The sequence below is a fragment of the Dromiciops gliroides genome, chromosome 1 (genome assembly GCF_019393635.1).
Source record: "Dromiciops gliroides isolate mDroGli1 chromosome 1, mDroGli1.pri, whole genome shotgun sequence".
In the NCBI taxonomy this organism is placed as follows: Eukaryota; Metazoa; Chordata; class Mammalia; order Microbiotheria; family Microbiotheriidae; genus Dromiciops; species Dromiciops gliroides.
The window spans coordinates 49,838,380-49,863,035 of record NC_057861.1 but is presented as its reverse complement, the minus strand read 5'-3'; the positions used below and the strand labels follow the sequence as shown (position 1 = coordinate 49,863,035).

The following is a 24,656-nucleotide window of genomic DNA, read 5'->3' as shown; positions in this document are numbered from 1 at the left end:
CGTTCTCCTAGTGCTCCAGCCTTTCTGCTCTCTTAATCTTGTCAGCCTCCTTTAATCTTGTTCGTGGGCCCCCTGAGTCTAATTCCCAGGTCTATATATATATATATATATATTATCCTTTTCTCCACTCAAATCTCGGGGCTTTTTTTTTTGCCCCCACAGACCCCAAGCTAATCCACCAGTCAGGGCTGCAGCTGGGGCTGGGGGAACGCTTGAGCATCACATGCCTCAGCACGCCCTGGACAAGACCAGGATCTCTGGGATAGATCCGCTCAGGTCAGAGGGAGCTGGGGGCTTTTTTCCCCCCAGCTGTCTGACCTGTGTCTCATACAGCCCACGGGGCTTTTTGGCTCAGCTGAAACGGGGGGGGGGGGGAGGGGCACCAGCACCTCCCACACAGAAGAGACCCTGAGGACCTAAGGCTTTCTAATCTCAGCCCAAAGGCTTTCTAATCTCAGCCCCAAATCAAAATAAATTTCCACATAGCCAAAAGGCTGGTCCAGCTCAGATGTTTTACTTGCTGACCTCCCTTCTGGCTCTGATGCTCTGGGTTCTAAGGGCCCTCCCAACTCTGACATTCTGGGTTCTAAGGGCCCTCCCAGCCCTGACATTCTATGTTCTAAAGGCCCTCCCAGCTCTGACATTCTGTGTTCTAAGGGCCCTCCCAATTCTGACATTCTGGGTTCTAAGGACCCTCCCAGCTCTGACCTTCTGGATTCTAAGGGCCCTCCCAGCTCTGACATTCTGGGTTCTAAGGGCCCTCCCAGCTCTGACCTTCTGGGTTCTAACGTCCTTTCTTTCACTGACATATCTGTAGGAAGTTGAATTTCCAACTCTAAGAGAAGCGCTGTCCTTTATCTCTCTGGTTGATGGCTACTACCGACTCACCACTGATGCCCACCACTACTTCTGCAAAGAAGTGGCCCCACCCCAGCTCTTAGAGAACATCGAGAACCAATGCCATGGTCCAATCACGTGAGGAACAAACACCCCACCCCTTCCCCAATTCTCAACCCTCTCTTGGACAGTAAACACTTCAGGGATTACATAAACCTGTCAAAACCAAAAAAACCCCAAAAAACCCCACCAGGAACAGGCAGCCTCCCCTCTAGCCTAGAGGCATCCATGGGTCCAATGCTTTTGGACATGGAAATGAGGAACAATGACCTTGGGAAGGTCGACAGAGGCAATTACGTGGTCAAGGATGGTCCTGGGGCTTTGCATTTCTGGGTTCCGAAAAGCAGGCAGGGATGACGGTTGTATCACTGAGCTTGAACATGGTGGGGAGGCATGGTAGAGCAGCTAGAGCAGAAAAAATGCAAGTTAAGAAGTATGGGTTACGGGGCAGCTAGGTGGCACAGTGGATAAAGCACTGGCCTTGGATTCAGGAGTACCTGAGTTCAAATCCAGCCTCAGACACTTGACACTTAACTAGCTGTGTGACCCTGGGCAAGTCACTTAACCCTCATTGCCCTGCAAAAAAAAAAACAAAAAAAAAACCAAGAAGTATGGGTTAGAATGCCCTACTCCCATGTCTTTGTGACCTTGGACAAATCATCTCTCCTTTCTGTGCCTCAGTTTCTTCACCTGTAAAATGAGGGGGTTGGACTGCGTGACCTTTAAGATTGCTTCCAGCTTTAAATACTAGGGTCTTATTCTCGGAGGTGTGCAGAAGCAATGGGCTTTGAGCTGGTGAGATAGAGGGTTGGTCTTGGGCCTGGGCTCTAAGAGTCCCGGGGCTGGACAGGAAAATCCTGACCTTCACGCTCTTTCTGTCTCTGACTCTTTCCACCTGTTTTCTCCCCATTTCCCACTGCTTTTCTGCCTCTGTGGGGGTGTTTCTATCTCTGTAGGTCCGAGTTTGCTGTGAACAAGCTGAAGATGGCCGGGTCAGTTCCAGGATCTTATGTCCTTCGGCAAAGCCCCCAGGACTTTGACAACTTCCTTCTCACTGTCTGTATCCAGGTCAGGTCCAACAGTCAGGGCCCACTCTGTCCTTTGGCCCAGCAGGGAAGCTATGACTTGGGGGTGCCAGGGATCTTCTTATCCCTGTATCTTTCTCCACCTTCTCAGCTGTTTGTCCCACCCTGTGGAGCCATAGACAGCAGGCTTTATTGGGCTCACTACGCCCAAAGACATGGGCAGCTAAGTGGTGTGGTGAATAGAGTGCAGGGCCTGCAGTCAGGAAGACTCATCTTTCTGAGTTCAAATCCAGCCTTAGACACTTACTAGCTGGGTGACCCCGGGCAACTCACTTCACCCTGTTTGCCTCAGTTTCTTCATCTGTAGAATGAGCTGGAGAAGGAAATGGCAAACTACTCCAGTAGCTCTGACAAGAAAGCCCCAAATGGGTCATCCTGTAGAGTCAGACATGACTGAACCAACCAGGCAACAAAGCCCACAGACACCTCTCATAAAGGAGGACTTTGGGATCACAGATCTCATCGGCCTCCTGGGGCCCAGAGCCTCTGTCCCCTCTTGGCCAGTGAGCCCTACTAAAGGTCACTTCCTCCTGCCTGCCCTTCCAGACAGCCCTGGGCCCAGACTACAAGGGCTGTTTAATCCACCGGGACCTTTCAGGGAACCTCTTCCTGTCCGGGCTGAACCGGCCCCACAGTACCCTTTGCCAGCTTCTGGCATCCTCCAAGGGCTGCGGGCTCCTTGTGGATGGGACAGCTCTGAGCCTCAGTAGCTGCTGTCCCCCGAGGCCCAAAGGTGAGCAAATCCCTTAGCTCCTGATGGTCCTTGCTTCTCCGAAGTCTGAGGTTGGATTGGGGATGAGGGAGAGGAGGGAAGGGAAATTCACCTCATTTTAATCCCAACCCACAGAAAAGTCCAACTTGATCATAGTAAGGAGGGATTGCAACCAGTTGCCCCCATCGCCAGCCTTAAGCCCAGCCCAGGCCTGGCCTCAGCCCCAGCGCCAACTCAGCCAAATGATGTTCCACAAAATCCCTGCCAACAGCTTGGAGTGGGTAAGCAAAGAGGAGGGACAGGAACTGAGCAGGGCCGAGAAGAAAGCGGTGGAAAGGGTAGGGCGGACTAGTGGCAAGAGCCTTGACCTCTGAGGCTGTCCTGATTCTGTCACTGACTTGAGGAGTGAGTGACTTTGTACAAGTCTCTTCCCAAGCTGAACCTCCGTTTCCTTGTCTGGAAAATGGGAGTAGAAATGCCTTCCCAGGTTTGGGTGTAAGGACCAGATAGTGCCATGTACTCTAGGAAAGTCCTGCATTGAAGTGAGTCCTGTCCCCCCCAACCCCACTGGAGGCAAGCCCTGATCCCTGTTTCCCTCCCTCCGTCCTCCCAGCACGAGAACTTGGGCCACGGCTCCTTCACCAAGATCTACCGTGGGAGCCGCCTGGACAAGGTAGACGGGGAGACCCACAAGGTGGAGGTCTTGCTCAAAGTGATGGACAAGACGCACCAGAACTGCATTGAGGTGAGCGTCCTGGGCCCGGACCCTGCTCCCTCTTCCCCCTCCCACCCCAATGCCCACATCCACACCCACAAAGCGGCCTCTGTAGCCAGCTAGTCAGGGATTCCAGCGCCCCAGCATTCCTCACCCTTTGGGTGGCCAGTGACCTGTCAGGGCGTCTCCTCTGGGCTTCCTGCCAGGCCACACTCTTCCAGGAAGTATGGAAAACAAGGCCAGCATCCCTTTGACCTCCAAAAAGTGTGTGATGCTTGTACAAATGCCAAGGTCAAGGGGCTGCCCTCTGTTCTCACACAGCCTGCAGATCCCCTTCCCCTCCACTCTCTGGGTTATTGGGGAGGACCAAAAATCCCTGGGGGAGGGGAATGAAGGAAAGGCATCCAGATAGAAACAAAGAAGAGGTGGAGGCAGAGGGTCAGCTTGATCTGTCAGGAGGCTGGAGGATAGAATTCAGCCCAGAGGAGGCAGGGAAGAAAACCCCTGGACTCTTGGGGTTACACTTAGGATGGGAGCCTCTTCCTAGAGAGGGGAGAGTTGAGCCTCTTAGGGGGCAGCGGCTTCTTAGGCTTGGAGCAGAGGTGGTGTGAGGGGAGAGTGGTGAGGGGGAGGGGAGGCAAGGAGTGTGGGCGAGGCACCCCCTGCCAGGGGCTGCCAGGCCGGCCTGATGCTGTCTCAGGCCAGGCGCCTGGGACATCAAGCGAGCCATCCCACTCCCGTCAAACACGCTCAGCTCTGGCGATTTCCATGGGGCAGAAATGAGATGAGCTGGAAGCTGCAGTGCTGGAGAGCAGAGTCCCTATCCTGCACAGGTTGGACTAAATGGGTTGTGCAGCCCTTGCAACTGGGACATCAGGAAATCCTGGGCTCTTAGGTTCTCTGTGGGTCACCCCTCATTCATCCACCCTTTTGTCTTCCTTACTTTGGCTCCTAGGAGGAAGCAGAGGAGGGGCGTTGGGAGAAAGAGGACTGGCCTGATCATCCTGCCATTGGTGTTCTAGCCCCAACTCTGCCCTGACTGCTTATATAATCTTGGGCATATTGTTTCTTTCTTCCCTAGTTTCCTCCCTATAAAATGACAGAGCTGGACCAGAGTCTGTGAGGCCCTTTCCAGCTCTGATAGCCTATGTAGGGTTTTTTTGTTTGTTTGTTTGTTTGTTTTGGGGGGGGGCAATGAGGGTTAAGTGACTTGCCCAGGGTCACACAGCTAGGTGTCAAGCATCTGAGGCTGGATTTGAACTCAGGTCCTCCTGAATCCAGGGCCAGCCAGTGCTTTATCCACTGCGCCACCAGCTGCTCCCTGATAGCCTATGTTTTAAGGAAAAGGAAAGATATTGCATGTTCTAAGGGCCCTCCCAGCCCTGACATTCTGTGTTCTAAGGTTCCCTCTAGCTCTGCCATCCTGTATTCTAAGGGCCCTCCCAGCCCTGACACTCTGAGTTCTAAGGGACCTCCCAGCTCTGACATCCTGTGTTCTAAGGGTCCTTGACATTTTACATTCTAAAGTTCCTTCCATCTTTGATGTTCTCTATTCTAGAACTCCACAAGTGGGTGTCTAGAGTCCTCGTTTCACATGATGACTCATCACCCCCACCCTTCTTCTTTCTAAAAGCTCCTTTAAGACTATGCCCCATAAAGTTGGACTTCCAAGTGCATATCTAGACCTACAGAGGACTCAGAGGGCGATCCAGAGCATTACATTTCAGTATCTCCCAGGTTTCTCCAGGGAAGTTCTCTCACCTTAGGTCATGGCCTGATATAGCCTCTCAGCATATAGTCAGTCAACTTAGCTTCTGGGAATAAACATTCCACCCCCACCCACCCACCTTGAGGGCCCACATTCTGGGCTGATGACGGAAGGCCTCATGGATCCATTTCTGCCCAAACCCATGCCCCCTCCTCCCTCCTGATGATGCCTCCTTGCTGGGCCCAGACCCTTGGATCAGAATGGGGGGCAGGGGAAGGAGAGGATGCCTAGGAGGCTGGGGCATGCTTGTTTTCATACCTTCCTCCGTCTCAGTCCTTTCTGGAAGCTGCCAGCATCATGAGTCAAGTGTCCCACCAGCATCTGGTTCTGCTGCACGGTGTCTGCATGGTGGAAGACAGTGAGTATCTGGCCCAGGGCCCTGCCCCTTCCCCCATTCCCCAGCCCAGGGCCCTGTGCCTGCTCCCATTCCCCCAGCCCTGGTCAGAGTTTCTCTGACCCTTCCTTCCCCATCACTCCCTAGCTCTTCCTCCTCATAGCCCTCCCCTCTCCTTTCCCATTCTCTCTGCTCTCCTCTGCCCTCCTTGCTTTCATAACCCCTCTCCAGGTATCATGGTACAGGAGTTTGTGAGGTGGGGGGCCCTCGATACCCACTTACGGAAGTGTGGACCCCTGGTACCTGCCAGTTGGAAACTTCAAGTGGCCAAACAGCTTTCTTATGCTCTCAACTACCTGGTGAGCTTAAGGGGCAGGGGACGGGGGGACGGGGGGACGGGGGGCGGGCAAGCTGTCCCTCAGCCCTGGACATTTGGTGGCTCCCCCTGACACAACCTCTCTCGCTGTGGTGGGCACAGTCCTCCTTGCCCACCCTGGGAAGGAAGCTCCCTCCATTCCCCTCCCCCCAACCCCACCATCTTTGGTTTCCAGCGATGGGCAGTTACTTTATGGGGGTGTCCCTCCCCCAACATATTCATTGTCCTGGTCTTTGCCTCCCACACCTAGGAAGACAAAGGCATCGTCCACGGCAATATCTCCTCCAAGAAGGTCCTCCTAGCGAGGGAGGGGGCTGGGGGGAGCCCCCCCTTCATCAAGCTCAGTGACCCCGGGGTCAGTCCCACTGTGCTGACCAAAGAGAGTGAGTGTTCAGGAGGAGACTGTCCACCTCCGGCCTCTGATTGGCCACAGTCCTAATTCTGGCGTGCATTCAGGGACTGGCGATGGGGAGGTGTGGGGGTGGAGAATGGTTGGCCCCCGGGCACCACTGTGCTCCCCCCAACAATGTTGTCGTGATCCTTCCCCCTTAGTGCTCACTGACCGGATCCCCTGGGTGGCTCCCGAGTGTCTATGGGATGCCAAGCTACTGAGCCTGGAGTCTGACAGGTGGAGCTTTGGGGCGACCCTCTGGGAGATATTCAGTGGGGGCACCATGCCCCTAAGTGCCCTGGAACCCGCCAAGGTGAGGGCAGAGCCACAGGGAGGGAGGGAGGTAGAATGTTTCAGTTCTGATTCCAGCCCTGCTCTCGGTCAATCAGCTCTGGTCTTGGGCATCTCTTCCCCTCCCTCTGCTGCCTCAGTTTTCCCTTATCTAAAAGAAGAGAGGTGGATTCGAAGACAGGTTTTCAGTGCTGACACTTAGTGTTGTCAATATCCATTACTCTGTGCTTTGAAGGTCCCTCCCAGCTCTGATGCTCCTCAATCAATCCATGAAGCTTTATGAAGCTCCACTGTATGCAGACACCGTGCTAAGCAAAGGGAGGACAAAGACAGAAGTCAAATCATCCTTGCCTTTAGGGAGCTTGCATTCCATTAAGGGAGACAACGTGCAAATACTTAATTAGATAAAAAACACATAGAAAACACATCATTCTAGGCAGCTACACTCAGACACTACTAGCTGTGTGATCCTAAGCAAGTCACTTTACTTCTTTTTTTTTCTGATAAAAGTATTTTATTTTTTTCCAGTTACATGTAAAAATAGTTCTCAACATTTGTTTATATAAGCTTTCCAATTTCAGATTTTTCTCCCTTTCTTCCCTCCCTCCCCCCTCCTCTAGACAGCAGCTAATCTGATATAGGTTATATATATACATAATAACATTAAACATATTTCTGCATTAGTCATGTTATAAGAGAAGAATCAGAACAATGAGGAAAAACCTCAAAATAGAAAAGGTCACTTTACTTCTGCCTGCCTCAGTTTCCTCAACTGTAAAATGGGGGTAATAATAATACTTCCCATACAGCATTGCTGTGAGGAACAAATGAGATATTTGTAAAACACTTAGCACAGTGCTTGGCATATAGTGGGTACTTAATAAATGCTTTTTCCCTTCCCCTTTTTCTTCCATAATTTCATTCTAAGGGACCTTTTCTATGTTTTATGTTCTAACATCTATCCCAGCTCTTATACTCTGTGTCCTAACATCCTTTCTAACTCTGACATCCTGGGTTCTAAGGGCCCTACCAGCCCAGACATCCTGGGTTCTAAGGGCCCTCTCAGCTCTGACATCCTGGGTTCTAAGGGCCCTCTCAGCCCTGACATCCTGGGTTCTAAGGGCCCTACCAGCCCAGACATTCTGGGTTCTAAGGGCCCTCCCAGCCTTGACATCCTGGGTTCTAAGGGCCCTACCAGCCCAGACATCCTGGGTTCTAAGGGCCCTCTCAGCTCTGACATCCTGGGTTCTAAGGGCCCTACCAGCCCAGACATTCTGGGTTCTAAGGGCCCTCCCAGCCCTGACATCCTGGGTTCTAAGGGCCTTCTCAGCCCTGACATCCTGGGTTCTAAGGGCCCTACCAGCCCAGACATTCTGGGTTCTAAGGGCCCTCCCAGCCTTGACATCCTGGGTTCTAAGGGCCCTCCCAGTCCAGACATTCTGAGTTCTAAGGGCCCTCCCAACCCAGACATTCTGTACTACAAATATCCTCTTAGCTCTTATATTCTATGTTCTAAGCAGTCTCCCTTCTCTGACATTCTACCTGTGGCCTAAGATGTCCCTACCCCCACCTCTGGTGTCCTGTGCTCTCTAAAAAGCCTCTGATGAGAGTTATCAGTGGTTTAGGAAGCCAAGGTAGGGGCCCTAGCTTGGAGGTCCTGTCTCATCCCTCCCTTGCCCCTTCAGAAACTCCAGTTCTACAAGGAGAAACAGCAGCTGCCAGCCCTGAAATGGACAGAGCTAGCCACCCTGATCGGCCAATGCATGGAGTACAACCCTTACCTGCGGCCTTCCTTCCGGGCAATCATCCGGGATCTCAACAGCCTCATCACCTCAGGTGCCCACCCATGGGGAGCTGGAGGACACCGGACAGGCCCCAGGATGGGAGGGGACACACACAGAGCATCTGGTCAGAGTAGGGTGGGAAACTCAGGCCCAGTTGGACAGAATCAATCAATTAATTGGTGAGCAGTTGTGAATCTGGGGGCATTTGTGAATTAGGGGGCAGCTAGGTGGCACAGTGGATAGAGCACTGGCCCTGGAGTCAAGAGGACCTGAGTTTAAATCTCTTCTCAGACACTTACTAGTTGTATGACCCTGGACAAGTCACTTAACCCCAATTGCCTTATACATCCAGAACCATCTCCAGGCATCCTGATCTATATCTTGCCACTGAACCCAGATGGCTCTGGAGGAGAGAGTGACGTTAGTGACCTTGCACAGCCCTTCCTCACTGAAATCCAATTCAGTTCTAGTCATGACATTTCCAGTCTTGACATCACCCCAATGTCACAGTCCTCTTCAGAAACAAAGGACAAACAACAACAAACAATTTGTGAATCACCTATCAGGTGTCAGGCACTGCTAGGCAATCTGGCAAGGAAGCAGCCTCTACCTCCTGGACCTCCTCTGTTAACTGAAATAAAAAATACGAAGACTTACATTATGTTCCTGGGTGGGGGAGAGGGGCAAGAGTAAACGGTGAAGGACCCTACAGATGAGGACTCTTCCCCAGTGCCTAATGGTGACACTGAGTTACTGAGGACTCAGCCATGGGAACCTGAGTCCTGGCAGATTCTACCAACCCCAAAAGGCTTCAAATATGGGCCCAGGGATTGATTGCCTGGGCCTCCACCATGTGAGGATTGGCCTAGTTAAATGTAGAGGCTCGTGGAAAGGAAACGAGCATTTATTAAGCACTTGCTGTGTACCTGGCACAACGCCATCATAGCTGGGACTTTGATCATAGCAGTGCAAGAAGACCTTCTGGTTAGTGGAGGAAGTACCTCTATAGGAAATCCCACAGCCCTAAAGTAGGTGAGAGCTGGTTCCCAGGGGATTTGGGGTCAAGAGACCTGGGTTTCAAACTCTGTTCTCCTGGGTGACCTTGGACAAGTCACTTGACCTTCTGGGCCTGACTTTGTCTTGGGTTTTTTTGGTTTTGGTTTTTTTGTGAGGCAATTGGGTTTAAGTGATTTGCCCAGGGTCACACAGCTAGTAAGTATCAAGCATATAAGGCTAGATTTGAACTCAGATCCTCCTGAATCCAGGGCCAGTGCCCTATCTACTGTGCCATCTAACTGTCCCTGGGCCTGACTTTGTCTCTGACGCTCCTTTAAGCTCAAAATGCTGTGACCCAGTGAAGTAGGACCAGGGTAGGGATGTCAAAGGGTTTAAAGAAAGAACTCCCCAAACATCAGAGCTCTCCAATAGTGCACCCTGGCTTACAGTGGGGTATGAGTTCCCTATGGGCAGAAGGGCACCAAGTAGGAACTGATATGGAGGGAACAATTCATATTTCAGGTGGGGGGTTGGGATGGGTGACTCTGAGATTTCATCCAGCTCTAAGGTTCTGATCGAATGAGATGAGAGCATTTTGGAAAGTGTTTTGTGGACCTCAAAATGCTATCTAAATATTATAAAAGTATTTTTTCCAATTACATATAAAGATAGTTTTCAACATTTTGTGGTTTTTTTTTTGGTGGGGCAATGTTGGTTAAGTGACTTGTCCAAGGTCACACAGCTAGTAAGTGTCAAGTGTCTGAGGCCAATTTGAACTCAGGTCCTCCTGAATCTAGGGCTAGTGCTTTATCTATTGTACCACCTAGCTGCCCACATTTGTTTGGTTTTTTTGGAAGTGTGTTGTCTTTTTATTTAAAACATTTTTTATTTAAATTTTTTCAATCATAAAAGTATCTTATTATTTTCCAGTTACATGTAAAAATAGTTTTCAACGTTTGTTTTGATAAGATTTTTAGTTCCAAATTTTTCTCCCTCCCTCCCTTCCCTCCTATCCCTCCCCCCTCCCCAAGACAGCAAGCAATCTGATACAGGTTATATATGTACAATCACATTAAACATATTTTTGCCTTAGTCATGTTGTGAAAGAAGAATCAGAACACAAGGGGAAAAATTCAAAAAAGAAAAAAAGAAGCACACAAAAAAAGTAGAAACAGTATGGTTTAATCTGCATTCAGAATCCACAGTTCTTTTTTCTGGATGTGGAGAACATTTTCCATTATGAGTTCTTTGGAATTGTCTTGAGAAGAGCTAAGTCTATCACAGTTGATCATCACACAATGTTGCTGTTTCTGTGGACAATGTTCTCCTGGTTCTGCTCATTCAGCATCAGTCCACTTAAGTTTTTCCATGTTTTTCTGAAATCTGCCTGCTCCTCATTACTTACAGCACAGTAGTATTCCATTCCATTCATATACCACAACTTGTTTAGTCATTCCCCAATTGATGGGCATTCCCTGGATTTACAATTCTTTGCCACCACAAAGAGAGCTGCTATAAATATTTTTGTACATGTGGGTCCTTTTCCCTTTTCTATAATCTCTTTGGGATACAGACCTAGTAGTGGTATTGCTGGGTCAAAGGGTATACACAGTTTTATAGCCTTTTGGGCATATCAACTTTTTTTTTTTTTTTTTGCACGGGGCAATGAGGGTTAAGTGACTTGCCCAGAGTCACACAGCTAATAAGTGTCAAGTCTTTTGAGGCCAGACTTAAACTCAGGTCCTCCTGAATCCAGGGGCTGGTGTTTTACCCACTACGCCACTGAAGTGCCCTGGGACATATCAACTTTTGTTTTCATAAGATTTTTAGTTCCAAATTTTTCTCCCTTCCTCCCTCCCTTCTTCCCTCCCCAAGACAGAAAGCAATCTGATAGAGGTCGTATATGTACAATCACATTAAACACATTTCTACATTAGCGCCATATAAATATGAGTTAATGCTGTTATCATCCTGCTAGATTATGAGCTCCTCTCAGATCTCTCACCTAGCGCCATGGCAGCCCGGGATGGACTCTGGAGCAGCACTCACCTCATGGCTGGCCAGGACCCCACCCTCTTTGAGGAGAGACACCTTAAATATATCTCCCTGCTGGGCAAGGTGAGGCACATAATGGGATAGGGATGATACCTGATTTAGCCTATGCTCTGTCTTCCCTCTAGCTACTGCTTCCTTGGGCAGATACCACAGCGATACCCACAGCTTCCCGGACCTTGCTGCGTGCCCTGCAGCTGAGATTTCTCTTTACCTCCCTGGATAGTTTCACTTAGTAGTGCATCAGACTTTTAGACTGAGGGCTCAGGGTTCGAGATTCTGTTTTGGCAGAAGTTAATAGCTTGGTATAGTAAAAAGGGCAAATGAGGTTCTAGAGTCAGAAGACTTGGGTTTAAATCTGACCTCATGTGTGTCTTAATCTTCCTAGGTCTCAGTTTCCTTAACTGTGATAACTTGTGTGTGTCTTACACTTTCTAGGCCTCAGTTTCCTTACCTGTGAAAAATGATGGGGTGGGACAAATGGCATCTAAGGTCTCCCCACTTGTGGATCCATGATCTTATGAACCCTCTATTAGACTGTAAGCACCTAGAGAGCAGGGCTTGTCTTCTTTCTGTATGTATTCCCATCACTTAAGACATAGGAAGTACTTAAATCCTTTTTCTTTCATTTATTTGTTATCTTTTTTTTTTAATTTTTGCTGGGCAATGAGGGTTAAGTGACTTGCTCAAGGTCATGCAGCTGGTAAGTGTCAAGTGTCTGAGGCCAGATTTGAACGCAGGTCCTCCTAAATCCAAGGCCAGTACTTTATCCACTGCGCCACCTAGCTGCCCCTCATTATGTCTTTTTTAACATTTAAATATGTATATGTGTTGTTTCTCACCTACACTAGGAGATTATTGAGAGCAGGAAATGTTATGTTTTGTTTTGTTTTGTTTATCTCCCTAACACAGTGTCTGCACATTGCTGGCATTTAATAAATATTGGTTGATCTGAACCACAGGGCAACTTCGGCAGTGTGGAATTGTGCCGCTATGACCCACTGGGAGATAACACAGGCGCGCTGGTGGCTGTCAAGCAGCTGCAGAACAGTGGGCCCCAGCAGCTGCGGGACTTCCAGCGAGAAGTGCAGATTCTGAAAGCATTACACAGCGACTTCATCGTCAAATACCGAGGTGTCTGCTATGGCCCTGGTGAGCCCTGCTGGGAAAGGGGGGCCACAATGAGCAAGCAGTGATGCGGTTTTTCATCAGATATGGAGCTAGAAGGCCAGTCTAGCTTTCATTTTAAAAATGAAGAACTAGGGGCAGCTAGGTGGCGCAGTAGATAAAGCACTGGCCCTGGATTCAGGAGGAGCTGAGTTCAAATCTAGCCTCAGACACTTGACACTAGCTGTGTGACCCTGGGCAAGTCACTTAACCCCAGTTGCCTCACCAAAAAAAAAAAAAAGATGCCCAGAGAAGGGAAATTATTCATTCTCTCCAGGTCATGCCTTGGTAGAGTTGGCACTCCCACCCAGGGCTTCTGGTTCCTAATGTAGTGGTCTTTTCAATATATTGCTCTCATCGGGGCTTGAACTCTGGCCGGCCACTTGTCCAAATGTCCCAGAGAAGGTTCACCCAGCAGACAGCAGAGTAGAGCATGTGAGTTTAGAGAGGGACAGCAATTAGCTCAGGGTCACACAGCCCCAACACAAATCAGGAGATGCTGACATCAGGCCCTGTGCTCTCTCTCCCATCCCCCCCATTGACCTCCAAGACCCCTCTCAGTTCCTGATTCTGGGGTTCTCCAATTCTCTGGCCTTGGGGGTGGGGAGTGGGAGGATTACGAGCAGCTATTTTTCCCGCCCAGGCCGACAGAGTCTGCGCCTCGTTATGGAATACCTCCCCAATGGCTGCCTTCGGGACTACCTGCAGCGTCACCGTGCCCACTTAGACCCCTACTTCCTCCTCCTCTATGCTTCCCAGATCTGCAAGGTGCCAGGGCAGAGGGGCTGGGAGGAGAGTCTGTGAGGCAGGACCAGAGAGAGATCCCTGGGTATGGGAGTGGCTCCCATCCTCCTTTGAGTCACACGGGCCTGTACTTGAAGGCCAAGCCAGGAGACAGAGCTAGGGAAGGACATGGGGGGCAGAGGGAAGAACACTTGGGGCCATGGTGTTCCCTCTCCAGAACATACTCACAGGCCTTGACCGGTGGGGTCTGGAAAAGCAGCAGGGTCTGGGTCAAGGGAGAGAGGTTATGATTTAGAAAGGGGGCACAGACTGGCTCTAGAGATTTGGAGTTGGGGCCAGGGCTGCGGAGGGGGGAGGGTCATCACAATCAGCCTTGGGGTCTTCCCTGACCTTCAGCACTTTTTCCAGGGGATGGAGTACCTGGGATCTCAGCGATATGTTCACAGAGACTTAGCCAACAGGAACATCTTGGTGGAGAGTGAGAGTCATGTGAAGATTGGTGACTTTGGCCTGGCCAAACTTCTTCCCCAGGACAAAGAATACTATGTGGTCAGGGAGCCCGGCCAGAGCCCCATCTTCTGGTGGGTTCCTGAGGCCCCTGTCCCCTGCCTCTTGTGCAAGTGGTATAGGGTAGCCTCCTCCTCCCTATCCTTCATTCTGTTCTACTCCCTGGAGAGCCTGGTGTGGTCATGGGAAATGCCTGTAGCAAGTTGAGAGAGAGAGACAGAGAGAGAAAGAGAGACAGAGATATAGAGAGACAGAGACAGCGACAGGGAGACAGAGAAACAGAGATAGAGAGACAGAGAAAGACAAAGAGAGACAGAGAGAATGCATATATGTGTATATGTATGTGTTAACCCTATACTTCTGTCTCTGTGTCCCTCACAATACATTTCTCTTCCTCTCTTTCTCTCTCTGCCCCATTGGTCTTTCCCCAGAAGAAAGGAACAATCACACAATCACACCAAACATCTCCCAAGCACCTACTCTATGTCACAAAACCCTGGGCTCTGAGCTGGGTCCTTGTCCATACAGCATTCCCAGCCTCCTAGGGGCATCCAACACCAATACACAGCATTCAACTCAACAGGCAATTCATGAAGACTTACTTGGTGCCAGGCGCTAAGCAAGGCTGTGCAGAGAGGACTGTGAACTAGAGAGGCACAGGCAAACAACAGTTGGATTCTGAGCTTGAGCAGTCACTTGGGAGGACTGCCTGGAGGAGGAAGCATTGGAATTGTGTTTAAAGAATGGGTAGAAGGGGCAGCTAGGTGGCACAGTGAATAGAGCACTGGCCCTGGATTCAGGAGTACCTGAGTTCAAATCCAGCCTCAGACACTTAACACTTACTAGCTGTGTGACCTTGGGCAAATCACTTAACCCCAATTGCCTCACCAAAAACCAAAACCAAAACCAAAAAAAGAATGGGTAGAAATCCAGGGGGGGGGCGGAGTTTGTAGAGGGGAATAATAATTATAGAAGTAACATTGGTGAGGCTTTAGATGTTACTTCAATGTTTGCAAAGCACTTTACAAATATTATCTCATTTGATTTTCACATTATTATCTGCATTTTGCAGATGGGGAAACTGAGGCTGAAGGCAGTTAAGTGGCTTATCCAAAATCACAGAGACTGAGGCTGGATTTGAAGTTGGGTTTCCCTGACTCCAAGTCCAGCCCTCTGTCCACTAGGCCACCTAGGGGCGATAGCATTTCAAGGAACAAAGAAAGTCTAGATAAAGGTCCAGAGGCAGAGGAGTCATACATAACATAAAGCGAGTAGAATGGAGTAATGTGAGATGAGTCTAGAAAAGGATTACAGATTTAGCACCACAAGGTACCTCTGGGATCACCTGATCCTTTCATTTTACAGATGACAAATCTCAGGCCCAGAGAGGTGTTATTTTGCCCAACTTCACACAAGTTACAGAGTATGAAACAGTCAGAATTTGAACCCAGCTCCTTCTAACCCCAAACCTAGCCCTCCTTCCATGGAGCCACAATTTGCTTCCTGAGGGTGATTGTAGAAGACCTTGAAGGAGCAGGTGGAAGATTTCTAAATTTACCCAGGAGGCAATAGGGAGCCTTGGAAGATTTCTGACCTGGAGTCAGAAGGACCCGAGTTCAAATTCAGCCTCAGACACTTATTGGCTGTGTGACCCTAGGAAAGCCACTTAACCCCGTTGCCTCCAAAGAGGAAGATTTCTGACCCCAAAGAGGGACAGGTGTAGGCATCTGGGAGATGATTCTGGCAGCAGTGTGAAGTGGGGGAAGGGAGATCAGGAGTGGAAAGTTCTGGAAGGAGACCACAGCCTTGGCTCAGGGAGATGGTAATGAGGACCTATGCCAAGGGGGTGGTCTTGGGAAGGGGGAAGATGCATGAAAGAGCTGCTTCTGATAGGGTAGGATTTCTGGTCCCTATTTAGACTTGGAAGAGGCAGAACTCAAAGATAGCACCTGGGGCCCTGGTGGAGCCCTAGATAGAAATGACAGTCAATGGTCTGATTTGGAGGGGGTGGCTGAACATCCGGTGGACATATCTAGTAGGCACCCTGCTGGGGGAGGGCAAGAGGAAGAGGAAGAGACTGGGAGCATTTGATTGTAAGGATTTGACTAGGGTGGGGTAGAAGGATTGTTGAGGGAATCCAAGGGGTCAGCTGAGAGAATAGTTAACAATTTAGCATTCCTATGACTAGAATAAGTCATACTCACATAGAGCTGGAAGGCTTACAAAATGCAAGAGGAGACACCTAACTCTCTTAATTTCCTTTCCTTTTGTCTCCTATCTCTCTTCCCTTTGACAGCAGACCCTGTCCCCTTCTCTTACCTCTCCTCCCATTGCAGAGCCTTAGCTAGCAATTTTGGTACTTGTGGCAGATGGCCTCTGGGATTGAGGATTGGCTTATCTGTGCCGAGGTGGTGGTGGTGGTGGGGGGCTGTTCAGAGATACCACAAAGTAGGAGAAGGAAATATGTGCTCTGGCATGAACAGGAGAGGAAATTTATCCTGGGATAGTGCCATGAATGTTTCCACCCTGCGTCAGAGCCCCAGTGACCCTACCCTTGTTACAATGCTTCTCTCCTTCCTCTCTATACTTCTTTCTGCCTGGTCAGGTATGCCCCAGAGTCCCTCTCAGACAGCATCTTCTCCCGGGAGTCCGACGTCTGGAGTTTTGGCGTGGTCCTCTATGAGCTTTATACCTTCAGTGACAAGGCCCACAGCCCTTCAGAGGTAAGTACCTTTTCTCCTTCCCCACCTCATCCCCTGGCAGGCCAAGAGCCTCTCTGGGCATGGGGCTGCCCACCTCCACCCTAACCTTCCTCCAGCCCTCCTCTAGACCATATTTTGGTCCTTTCCTCTTCCATTTCTCTTCTTTCTTCTCTCCCTGGGGCCCTTTGGCACCGGCCTCTTGTCTGTCCCCTCAAGCTTGTCTCCAGCTCTTCCTTCTCATCTCAGATGTTGGCAAGAGGAAAAGATGCTGGCCTCAGTGTGAGAAAGTCCCTTCTGTGGCTTCAGACCCCAAAGGGCCGTTGGACAAGTCACCGGCTCCCTGGCCTTCTGTGTCCTTGAGTCTAAAATGAGGGGCTTGAAGGAAATGAGCATGACATCCCTTGCAGGACTAAATCTATGATTGTATGAGCTGCCCTTCCATTTACTAGCTGTGTGACCTTGGGCAGGTCACTTAGCCACTCTGTGCTTCACTTCCTTCATTTGTTTGTCTATTTATTTTTTTTTTGGTGAGGCAATTGGGGTTAAGTGACTTGCCCAGGGTCACACAGCTAGACTTCCTTCATTTGTAAAGGGGATATTAATGCCTGCCCTACTTACTTGTGTGCTGTGAGAATCAGATAAAGTCATAGCTATAGATCTGGAGAGAACCTAAGGGGCAAACTAGTCCAACCCTCTCATTTTACAGAAAGACCTGGATTCAAATCCCTCCTCTGACACATACTAGCTGTGTGATCCGGGGCAAGTCACTTAATCCTCAGTTTCCTCATCTGTAAAATGAGCTGGAGAAGGAAATGGCAAACCACTCCGATATCTCTGCCAAGAAAACCCCAAATGGGGTCACGAAGTCAGACACAATTGAAAAATGACTGAACATTAACAACCATCAGTCTATGGTTATAGACAGTCCTTTCTTTCCCATGACTCAGTTTCCCCATCTGTAAAATGAGAGACTGTGGAAACGTGGAAAAGGCACAGGATCTGAATGTAGTCTTTGCTACATGGCTTTGGGCAATTCACATAACCTATATGGGACTCAGTTTCTTTATCTGTAAAATGAAGCTGCTGTACCCCCCCAGGCTATCTTCACCCCACTGTAGGCCTTCTTAGCCTCTCTTTGTCTTATGGACCCCTTTGGTGGTCAGTTTGGTGAAGTCAATGGCCCTCTTCTTCATTCTTCATGCTGTTAAGTAATGAAAAGAAATTCTAAATTTCAGTTAGAGGTTAATGAAAATAAAGATGTCATATTTTCTCCATCCAAGTAGTTCAGGAACCTCCCCCCGCCAATCTCCTCCTGGCCACTGGTTAAGAACTCCGGCTCTCTTCTTATACACGTACAAACACAAACATGCATATACATGTATATATGTACATAGGTGTGTGTATGTGTACATGCACACACGTACATATATATGTATATTTAAAGTACCATTTATGTATGAAAGGCTGGCGCCTTGTGCTAGATGTAGGATGCCCCTTTCCTCAGCTGCTTCCTGCTCATACAGCCAGTCAGGACCCAGAACTTAAGCCCAGATCTCCTGACCTCCCCCCAGTTCCAGGCACTTGCTATCCTCCAAGATGCCACTGTGTCTGTGGCCTCATTCACGTGGACATCCCTTGAAGAGATGCAGCTCAGACCCTGCCTGACCCAGGAGGAGTGGGGAGGGCTATCTGCCCCATGTGTTGGGGGTTCTCCTCTCCTCCTCTTGACATGGCGTGATATGAACGGGGCACCCAGCTGTTCATTAAGGTCACTCCTTGATCTTGGTATCTCTCACTGATGCTTCCCTCTCACCCTGACATTTATGAAGGAAACCAAGGCTTAACTAGGTGACATTCATTTATTCAACAAGCATTTATTTAAGAGGCTGTAGGGGAGATAAGAAGCCAAATAAGTCAAGGCAGTATGGCAAGGAAAAGGGCCCTGCTTTTGGAGTTAGAAACCTTGGGTTCTCTGGAAAGTCCTGTCTCTGCTGCAGGCAATCTGTGCGACCTTGATGGAGTCACCTTCAGTACCTTAGTTCCCCCATATGTAAAATGAAGGTGTTACACAAAATCAGGGGTTCTTAACCTCTTTTTGGAGGGGTGCCATGGACCTCACTGGCATTGTAGTGAAACCTAAAGACCCTTTCTCGGAATGTTTTTATTTATTTATTTATTTTTGGCTGGGCAATGAGGGTTAAGTGACTTGCCCAAGGTCACAGCTAGTAAATGTCAAATGCCTGAGACCGGATTTGAACTCAGGTCCTCCTGAATCCAGAGCTGGTGCTTTATCCACTGTGCCACGTAGCTGCCCCCTCAGAATGTTTTTAAAAGCATCAAATAAGATACATAAGATTACAAGGAAAACCAGTCATTAGGAAACAGTTTTGTTTTTGCAGGGCAATGAGGGTTAAGTGACTTGCCCAGGGTCACACAGCTAGTTAAGTGTCAGGTATCTGGGGCTGGATATGAACTCAGGTCCTCCTGAATCCAAGGCCAGTCCTTTATCCACTGTGCCACCTAGCTGCCCCCAGGAAACAGTTTTGAAGCTGAATGAGGTGGTGTAAACCTGTAATCCTCATTCCTGGAAGGGAGGCTGATGCTGGTGAGCCAGGACTGTGAGTGGTCCCTGGGCTAGAAGGATGGGGGAGATAGAGAGGCCCAAACCCCTCCCCATCTTACAAAGAAATAGTCATCAAAATGTTTTGGTTTTTAAAAAAAAAATGTGTGTGTGTGTGGGGTGAGAGAGAGAGAGAGAGAGAGAGAGAGAGAGAGAGAGAGTGGGGCAATTGAGGTTAAGTGACTTGCCCAGGGTCACACAGCTTGTAAATATCAAGTGTCTGAGGCCGGATTTGAACTTAGATCCTCCAGGCTCCCAGGGGCAGTGCTCTATCACCTGTACCACCTAGCTGCCCCCATCAAAATGCTTTGAAAACAAGTTCATGGGCTCCAGGTTGACCAGTCTCCAAGATGACTTTCAGCTCAAAATTGAAATCCAAATAAATAAATCTCAGAAATAAATCTCTACAACTTTTTTTGGGGGGGGCGGGGCAATGAGGGTAAGTGACTTACCCAGGGTCACATAGCTAGCAAGTGTCAAGTGTCAGAGACCAAATTTGAACTCAGGTCCTCCTGAATCCAGGCCCGGTGCTTTATCCACTGAGCTACCTAGTTGCCCCTTCTGAAATAAATCTCAATGAGATCCTGTCCCCTCCCTGCTCATGGATTTCAAGGCCTCCCAGAGATGGGACTAGACCTGCAAAATCACTCTGTTCCAAATTTGAATATTAGCAAATAGGAGGTGCAGGAATGAGGGAGGGGTGTGTGGGCATCAGAGAAAGCTTCTTGGAGGAAGTGGCCTTGGAGGACAAATGAGATTGTGCTGCTCTGTGGGGAAGGAGGAGAGAGGGGGGGAAGGCTGCCTTCTTAGCCAGCCCTACTCATCTTGTTCTCCCCTGTCTTTTAAAGAAAACCCCTGGGAATTCCCCACCTCCACCCAGAGGTCTCAGCACTGCCCCAGGGGGAGGCCTCAGGATCTTGGCTTGTCTCCAGCCTGAAGCTTGTTCAGGGGCATGAATCTCAGTGTGGGGGAGTGGAATGGGGCTCTGTCTGTCTTTGAGACCTAAGAGCCCCCTCCCCTATATTCATCCATTCTTTCACCCCACCTCAGGGCCAGCCTGAGCCTCCTCTGACTTTTCAGTTGCTGAGAAGATGCCAATCTATATTGGTAGAAGGAGTTTCTTCACTTGGGAGTTTCCTATATGAACTGACAGGTTCTCACCAGATGTGAGACCTTCCCCCCTCCCCCTTGGGCTTCCCCTGAATGGGTATGCTGTCCTTGCCCACCCCCCACCTTCCCCCGGGCCCATCTGTCTAGGTTGTCTCTCCCCCTGAGTGTCTCCTTCCCTCACTCTACCAGGAGTTTTTCCGAATGATGGCTTCTGACCGCCCCATGCCCATCCTCTGTCACCTACTGGAGCTGCTAACAGAGGGCAAGAGGCTGCCCATTCCTCCTGGCTGCCCAGGAGAGGTAAGCTCCAATAGGGGATGGGCTGGAGTAGCTGGGAGAGTGTGAAACAGGGTGAGATTCATCATTGAGGGAAAGCCTGGGGAGGAACTGGGGGTGAGGGATGAGTTCCTCTTAGGGAGGTCTGTCTACAAGGCTAAGCCCACTCTCTTTTCCTTCCCATACAGGTTCGAGAGATCATGAGGAACTGTTGGGCTTACAACCCCAAGGACCGGCCTTCCTTCTGTGCCTTGGGCCCCCGGCTTGATGCTCTGTGGGCTGGGCGCAGAGGGTAGCAGCTGGTGGTGGGACAGGGGCATTGGAGAAAAGCCCCCCATTTAGGAATTGTCAGGCCTGGGTTCAAATCCTGACTTTGCTACAGATTTACTATGCTCCAGTTTCTCCACTGGTCTAGTTGATCCTTAAAGTTCTTTTCTAGCTCTCAAGTTCAATGATCTTAAAAAGACCTCCTTCCCTCTCTCCCTTTCATCTTTTTTTTTTTTTTTTTGGTGAGGCAATTGGGGTTAAGTGACTTGCTCAGGGTCACACAGCCAGTAAGTGTTAAGTGTCTGAAGCCGGATTTGAACTCAGGTCCTCCTGACTCCAGGGCTGTTGCTCTATCCACTGTGCCACCTAGCTGCCCCTCTCCCTTTCATCTTGCTGAAGGACAAGGCTGATTGTCCCTAACTTCCAAATGGAAAAAAGGGACACAGGAACCCAAGATGGAATGGCAATGGAAGATCAGGAAGAAATGGGGAGCACATATGGCTCCTCTTGGGGAGACTCTTTACTCTCTATTGGACCTGCAAGGAAGGGAAGGGGGACCTTCCTTTGTGTAGTCCCAGGCTCCACCCTACCCCACCTACCTTCCTCCAGGGCACTGCCACACCTGAGTCGACTTCCCTAAGTGAAGCAGCTTTGTCAATATTTAAGGAGACTAAAATGACAGTTAAATAGACTATAGAATTACTGGATTATAAAGTCTGGGTTTGCTTTGGAAACACTCCTATTCTGTCCTGGTCTTCTCATTTGTCCTTCATTACTGAAGAGGACCATGACACATGTCATGACTTGCAATGAATTGGATTTAAGTGAGGCAGGGCTGTGCAAAGTTGCCAGCTTCACTCTCTCCTCCAGAGCCATCTGGGTCCAGTGGCAAGATACACATCAGGACGACTGGAGATGGCCCTGGATGTTCAAGGCAATTGGGGTTTGTGGTAGCATGCACTCAACTCTCAAACGATTCAGCTAAAACTTCTGTTTTTTACCACAGGTTAAATGACTTGCCTGGGGTCACACAGCTAGTAAGTGTCAAATGTCTGAGGCCACATTTGAACTCACATCCTTCTGGCTCCCAGGGGCAGTGCTCTATTCACTGCATAGCCTAGCTGCTCTCCAATTCTGTCCACACATGTCTGGGTCATCAGCCCCCCTCACTTACTTGAGTTGATCTCTTGTTGATTGCCTACCACACATCTCCAGAGAATTTTCCGCCAGCCATGCTTGCCTTCAATACAACACCTAATACATTCCAGCCCCTCAAATTCCCTCCATGACTTTCCAGTCATGAGGGTAGATCTCTGTAGCTTGCTCAGGAGCCAAGCTGTTTCGAAGTAAGCTGCCTTGAGAGGTGGCATTCCCCATCAACGCAGGTCTCTTAAATGGCAGACAGACAGATGACAATGATATGTTTGGTAAGTTTTAGAGGACATTCGTTCTGTTAAGAGTTGGATTAAGTGATCTCTCAGGTGCCTCTGAGATCTTGTAAGACTGAAGAACACTTGCTGAGAAAGTCATAGACGGCCCCCTTTTTATATAACAGGGACCTTGCAGAGGGAGGTGTGTGTGTGTGTGTGTGTGTGTGTGTGTGTGTGTATGGGGTAGGGGGTGACTGGAGCCTTGGACTAGGAGAAGTCAGGAAGCTTGGATGTCAGTCCAAACTCCTGTGCTTACTTACTAGCCAAGTGATTTTCAACAGGTTAGTGCCCTTTCCAGAGATAATAAAAACTTGCCTCTTTTCTGGAGAAGGTACATTTTATCTCCTCTCTCCAGGACTTTGCACAGGTTGCCCCCCCTGCCTAGATTGCCCTCCTTTTCACTTGTTCCCCTCAATAAACCTCCAGATGATAGACCCTTGCCCTGCCTGCCTCACAAGGAGGTTATAAACCATGAAGTGCTACAGAAATGAGAGCTAATGACTGTTGTTTTATTCCTAACCTGCTATCTGGGGAGCATGGGCCCCAAGAAGAAGGAGACCCAGCTCCACAGTGCCGGATAGAGAGAGAGGGTCTCGCTCTGTGGTCCTGTGGATGGAAGGCAGTGAGAAAAGAATCCCCTTTCTAGGGATCTGGAGAAGAGACAGGAGGTGGCCATGTGGGGCATTGCCCCCTGTGGGATGTGCACCCCAGGTCTCTCCAGCAGGAGGAAGTACACCCCCCCCTCCCAGGGACTGAAGACAGAAGATACTAAACAAACATTGCCAGAGCCTCTAACAGGTCTGATGGGAGCTGTTCAAAGACCAGTGTGCATTGTGAGCGGATAAAGCCGGTTAAGAAGAAAAGCCTGAGCGAGATATTTCAGAAGGCTTTCTTTACCTTGGGAGGGAGCCACAGATGGAATTTCAATGACTAACAATAAGTGGAAGGTACAAGGGCATACAGCTCTGGAGAGATTCATGGGGGATCTGGAGGGAGGCTCTTTTTCTGCCCTTGCCTGGCTCAGAACCTTGGACACATCCCTTCCCCCAGTTCTATTCATTCCTTCCACCAAGCCACCCGACCCACATTACCCATCTGAAACACAGGAGGGAACATGACCGTCTGCGGTTTCCCAGGTCCCTCCCATGTGTGGGAAAGTACCTGAGGGAGTAGGAGTGTGTGGGGGGGTCATATTTCCAAATGAGATTATACCTGGAAACTTTTTTAGATTTATTTGTTTATTTAGCATTTTGTTTGCAAAAATCACTGTCATATGAAAGCACTTAAGGTAGTAGTTCAGAAATGTGTTGTTGCTTCTCCTGGGGGTTACATTCAAACAGAAACTCCAATGCATGTACAATGGACAGATATCACTCCCTCACCCCCCCCCCCCGAAAAAAAACCCCAAAAAACAACTTTCTGCAGGGTCCTAGTGCTCAGTGCAAGGATACAGAAGGGAGAAATGACAGTCCCATTCTTCAGGGATCTCAGTATTGTTTTTGTTTGTTTTGTTTTTGTTTTTGTAGGGCAACAAGGGTTAAGTGACTTGCCCAGGGTCACACAGCTAATAAGTGTCAAGTGTCTGAGGCCAGATTTGAACTCAAGTCCTTCTGAATCCAGGGCCGGTGCTTTATCCACTGCGCCACCTAGCTGCGCCCTCAGTATTATTATAATAAATGTGTGGACCACCTGGATTTGATGGAGCTGCCTTATTATCCAAAAGGATTTTATGAAACCCTGGATTAATAGGAGCAAAACGCCCTCTAATTGAACTCCCGCCTGAACCTAGATAGTTAGCAGCTAAGTCCCCAAAATAGTAAGTCCCTGTCTTGTAAAAAACATCTGGGCATCTTCATCCTTGCCAAACCCCCTTTCTTAGAAATTGTTAAACTGATTTGTATTACATCATCCATTCTTGTTATAGTATTTGTTTTGAGGTTGATTTGTATCATGCTAATGAAACTGATAACACCTTGTGAACAAAGTGAACAAAGAAACCTTATATACGCTCAGAAAGAGGGAGTCTTCAAGCTCCTTCTTTGAAAGGGGTCTCCGAATGATCCATGCCCGTTTGTTCTTGGGACACATAAACCAGTACTATGTTTTTCCTGTCTGATTTTTCCAGTAGGAGGCATTATGAAAAGAATATTTTCTCTGATCTGGTTTTTTTCTGTAGGAGACAGGCATAAAAAGAAAATTTGACAGAAATGGTGCCTGTGACTCAGATTTGATTGGAAATTGGAAATAGAATTTACCGTGGGACACAGGGCAGGTGCCTTGAAGAGGTTTTCTCCCAAATAAGCTATGGACTCTGACTTTGCAAGGTGAAAATTCCTTTCCAGTTTTCAACTCAAACCTAGAACTCTTTTTTTTTTTTTTCAGTGAGGCAATTGGGATTAAGTGACTTGTCCAGGGTCACACAGCTAATAAGT

General features: G+C 49.0%; 1 protein-coding gene across 1 annotated transcript in view; it reads left to right on the top strand.

Annotated features, from left to right (window-relative positions):
- Window positions 1-21,493, top strand: part of JAK3 (Janus kinase 3) — a 39,874-nt gene extending 18,381 nt beyond the window's left edge. Inside the window, exons 7-23 of the mRNA XM_043976471.1 lie at window positions 818-975; window positions 1,854-1,965; window positions 2,529-2,715; window positions 2,830-2,975; window positions 3,308-3,439; window positions 5,451-5,535; window positions 5,743-5,870; window positions 6,138-6,270; window positions 6,440-6,591; window positions 8,255-8,405; window positions 11,328-11,467; window positions 12,364-12,553; window positions 13,212-13,336; window positions 13,721-13,893; window positions 16,425-16,542; window positions 20,441-20,551; window positions 20,716-21,493. Of these exons, the coding sequence (XP_043832406.1) occupies window positions 818-975; window positions 1,854-1,965; window positions 2,529-2,715; window positions 2,830-2,975; window positions 3,308-3,439; window positions 5,451-5,535; window positions 5,743-5,870; window positions 6,138-6,270; window positions 6,440-6,591; window positions 8,255-8,405; window positions 11,328-11,467; window positions 12,364-12,553; window positions 13,212-13,336; window positions 13,721-13,893; window positions 16,425-16,542; window positions 20,441-20,551; window positions 20,716-20,823 (2,349 nt within the window). The 3' untranslated portion in view covers window positions 20,824-21,493. The remainder of the gene's footprint in view (window positions 1-817; window positions 976-1,853; window positions 1,966-2,528; window positions 2,716-2,829; window positions 2,976-3,307; window positions 3,440-5,450; window positions 5,536-5,742; window positions 5,871-6,137; window positions 6,271-6,439; window positions 6,592-8,254; window positions 8,406-11,327; window positions 11,468-12,363; window positions 12,554-13,211; window positions 13,337-13,720; window positions 13,894-16,424; window positions 16,543-20,440; window positions 20,552-20,715) is intronic.
- Window positions 21,494-24,656: the final 3,163 nt, after the last annotated feature.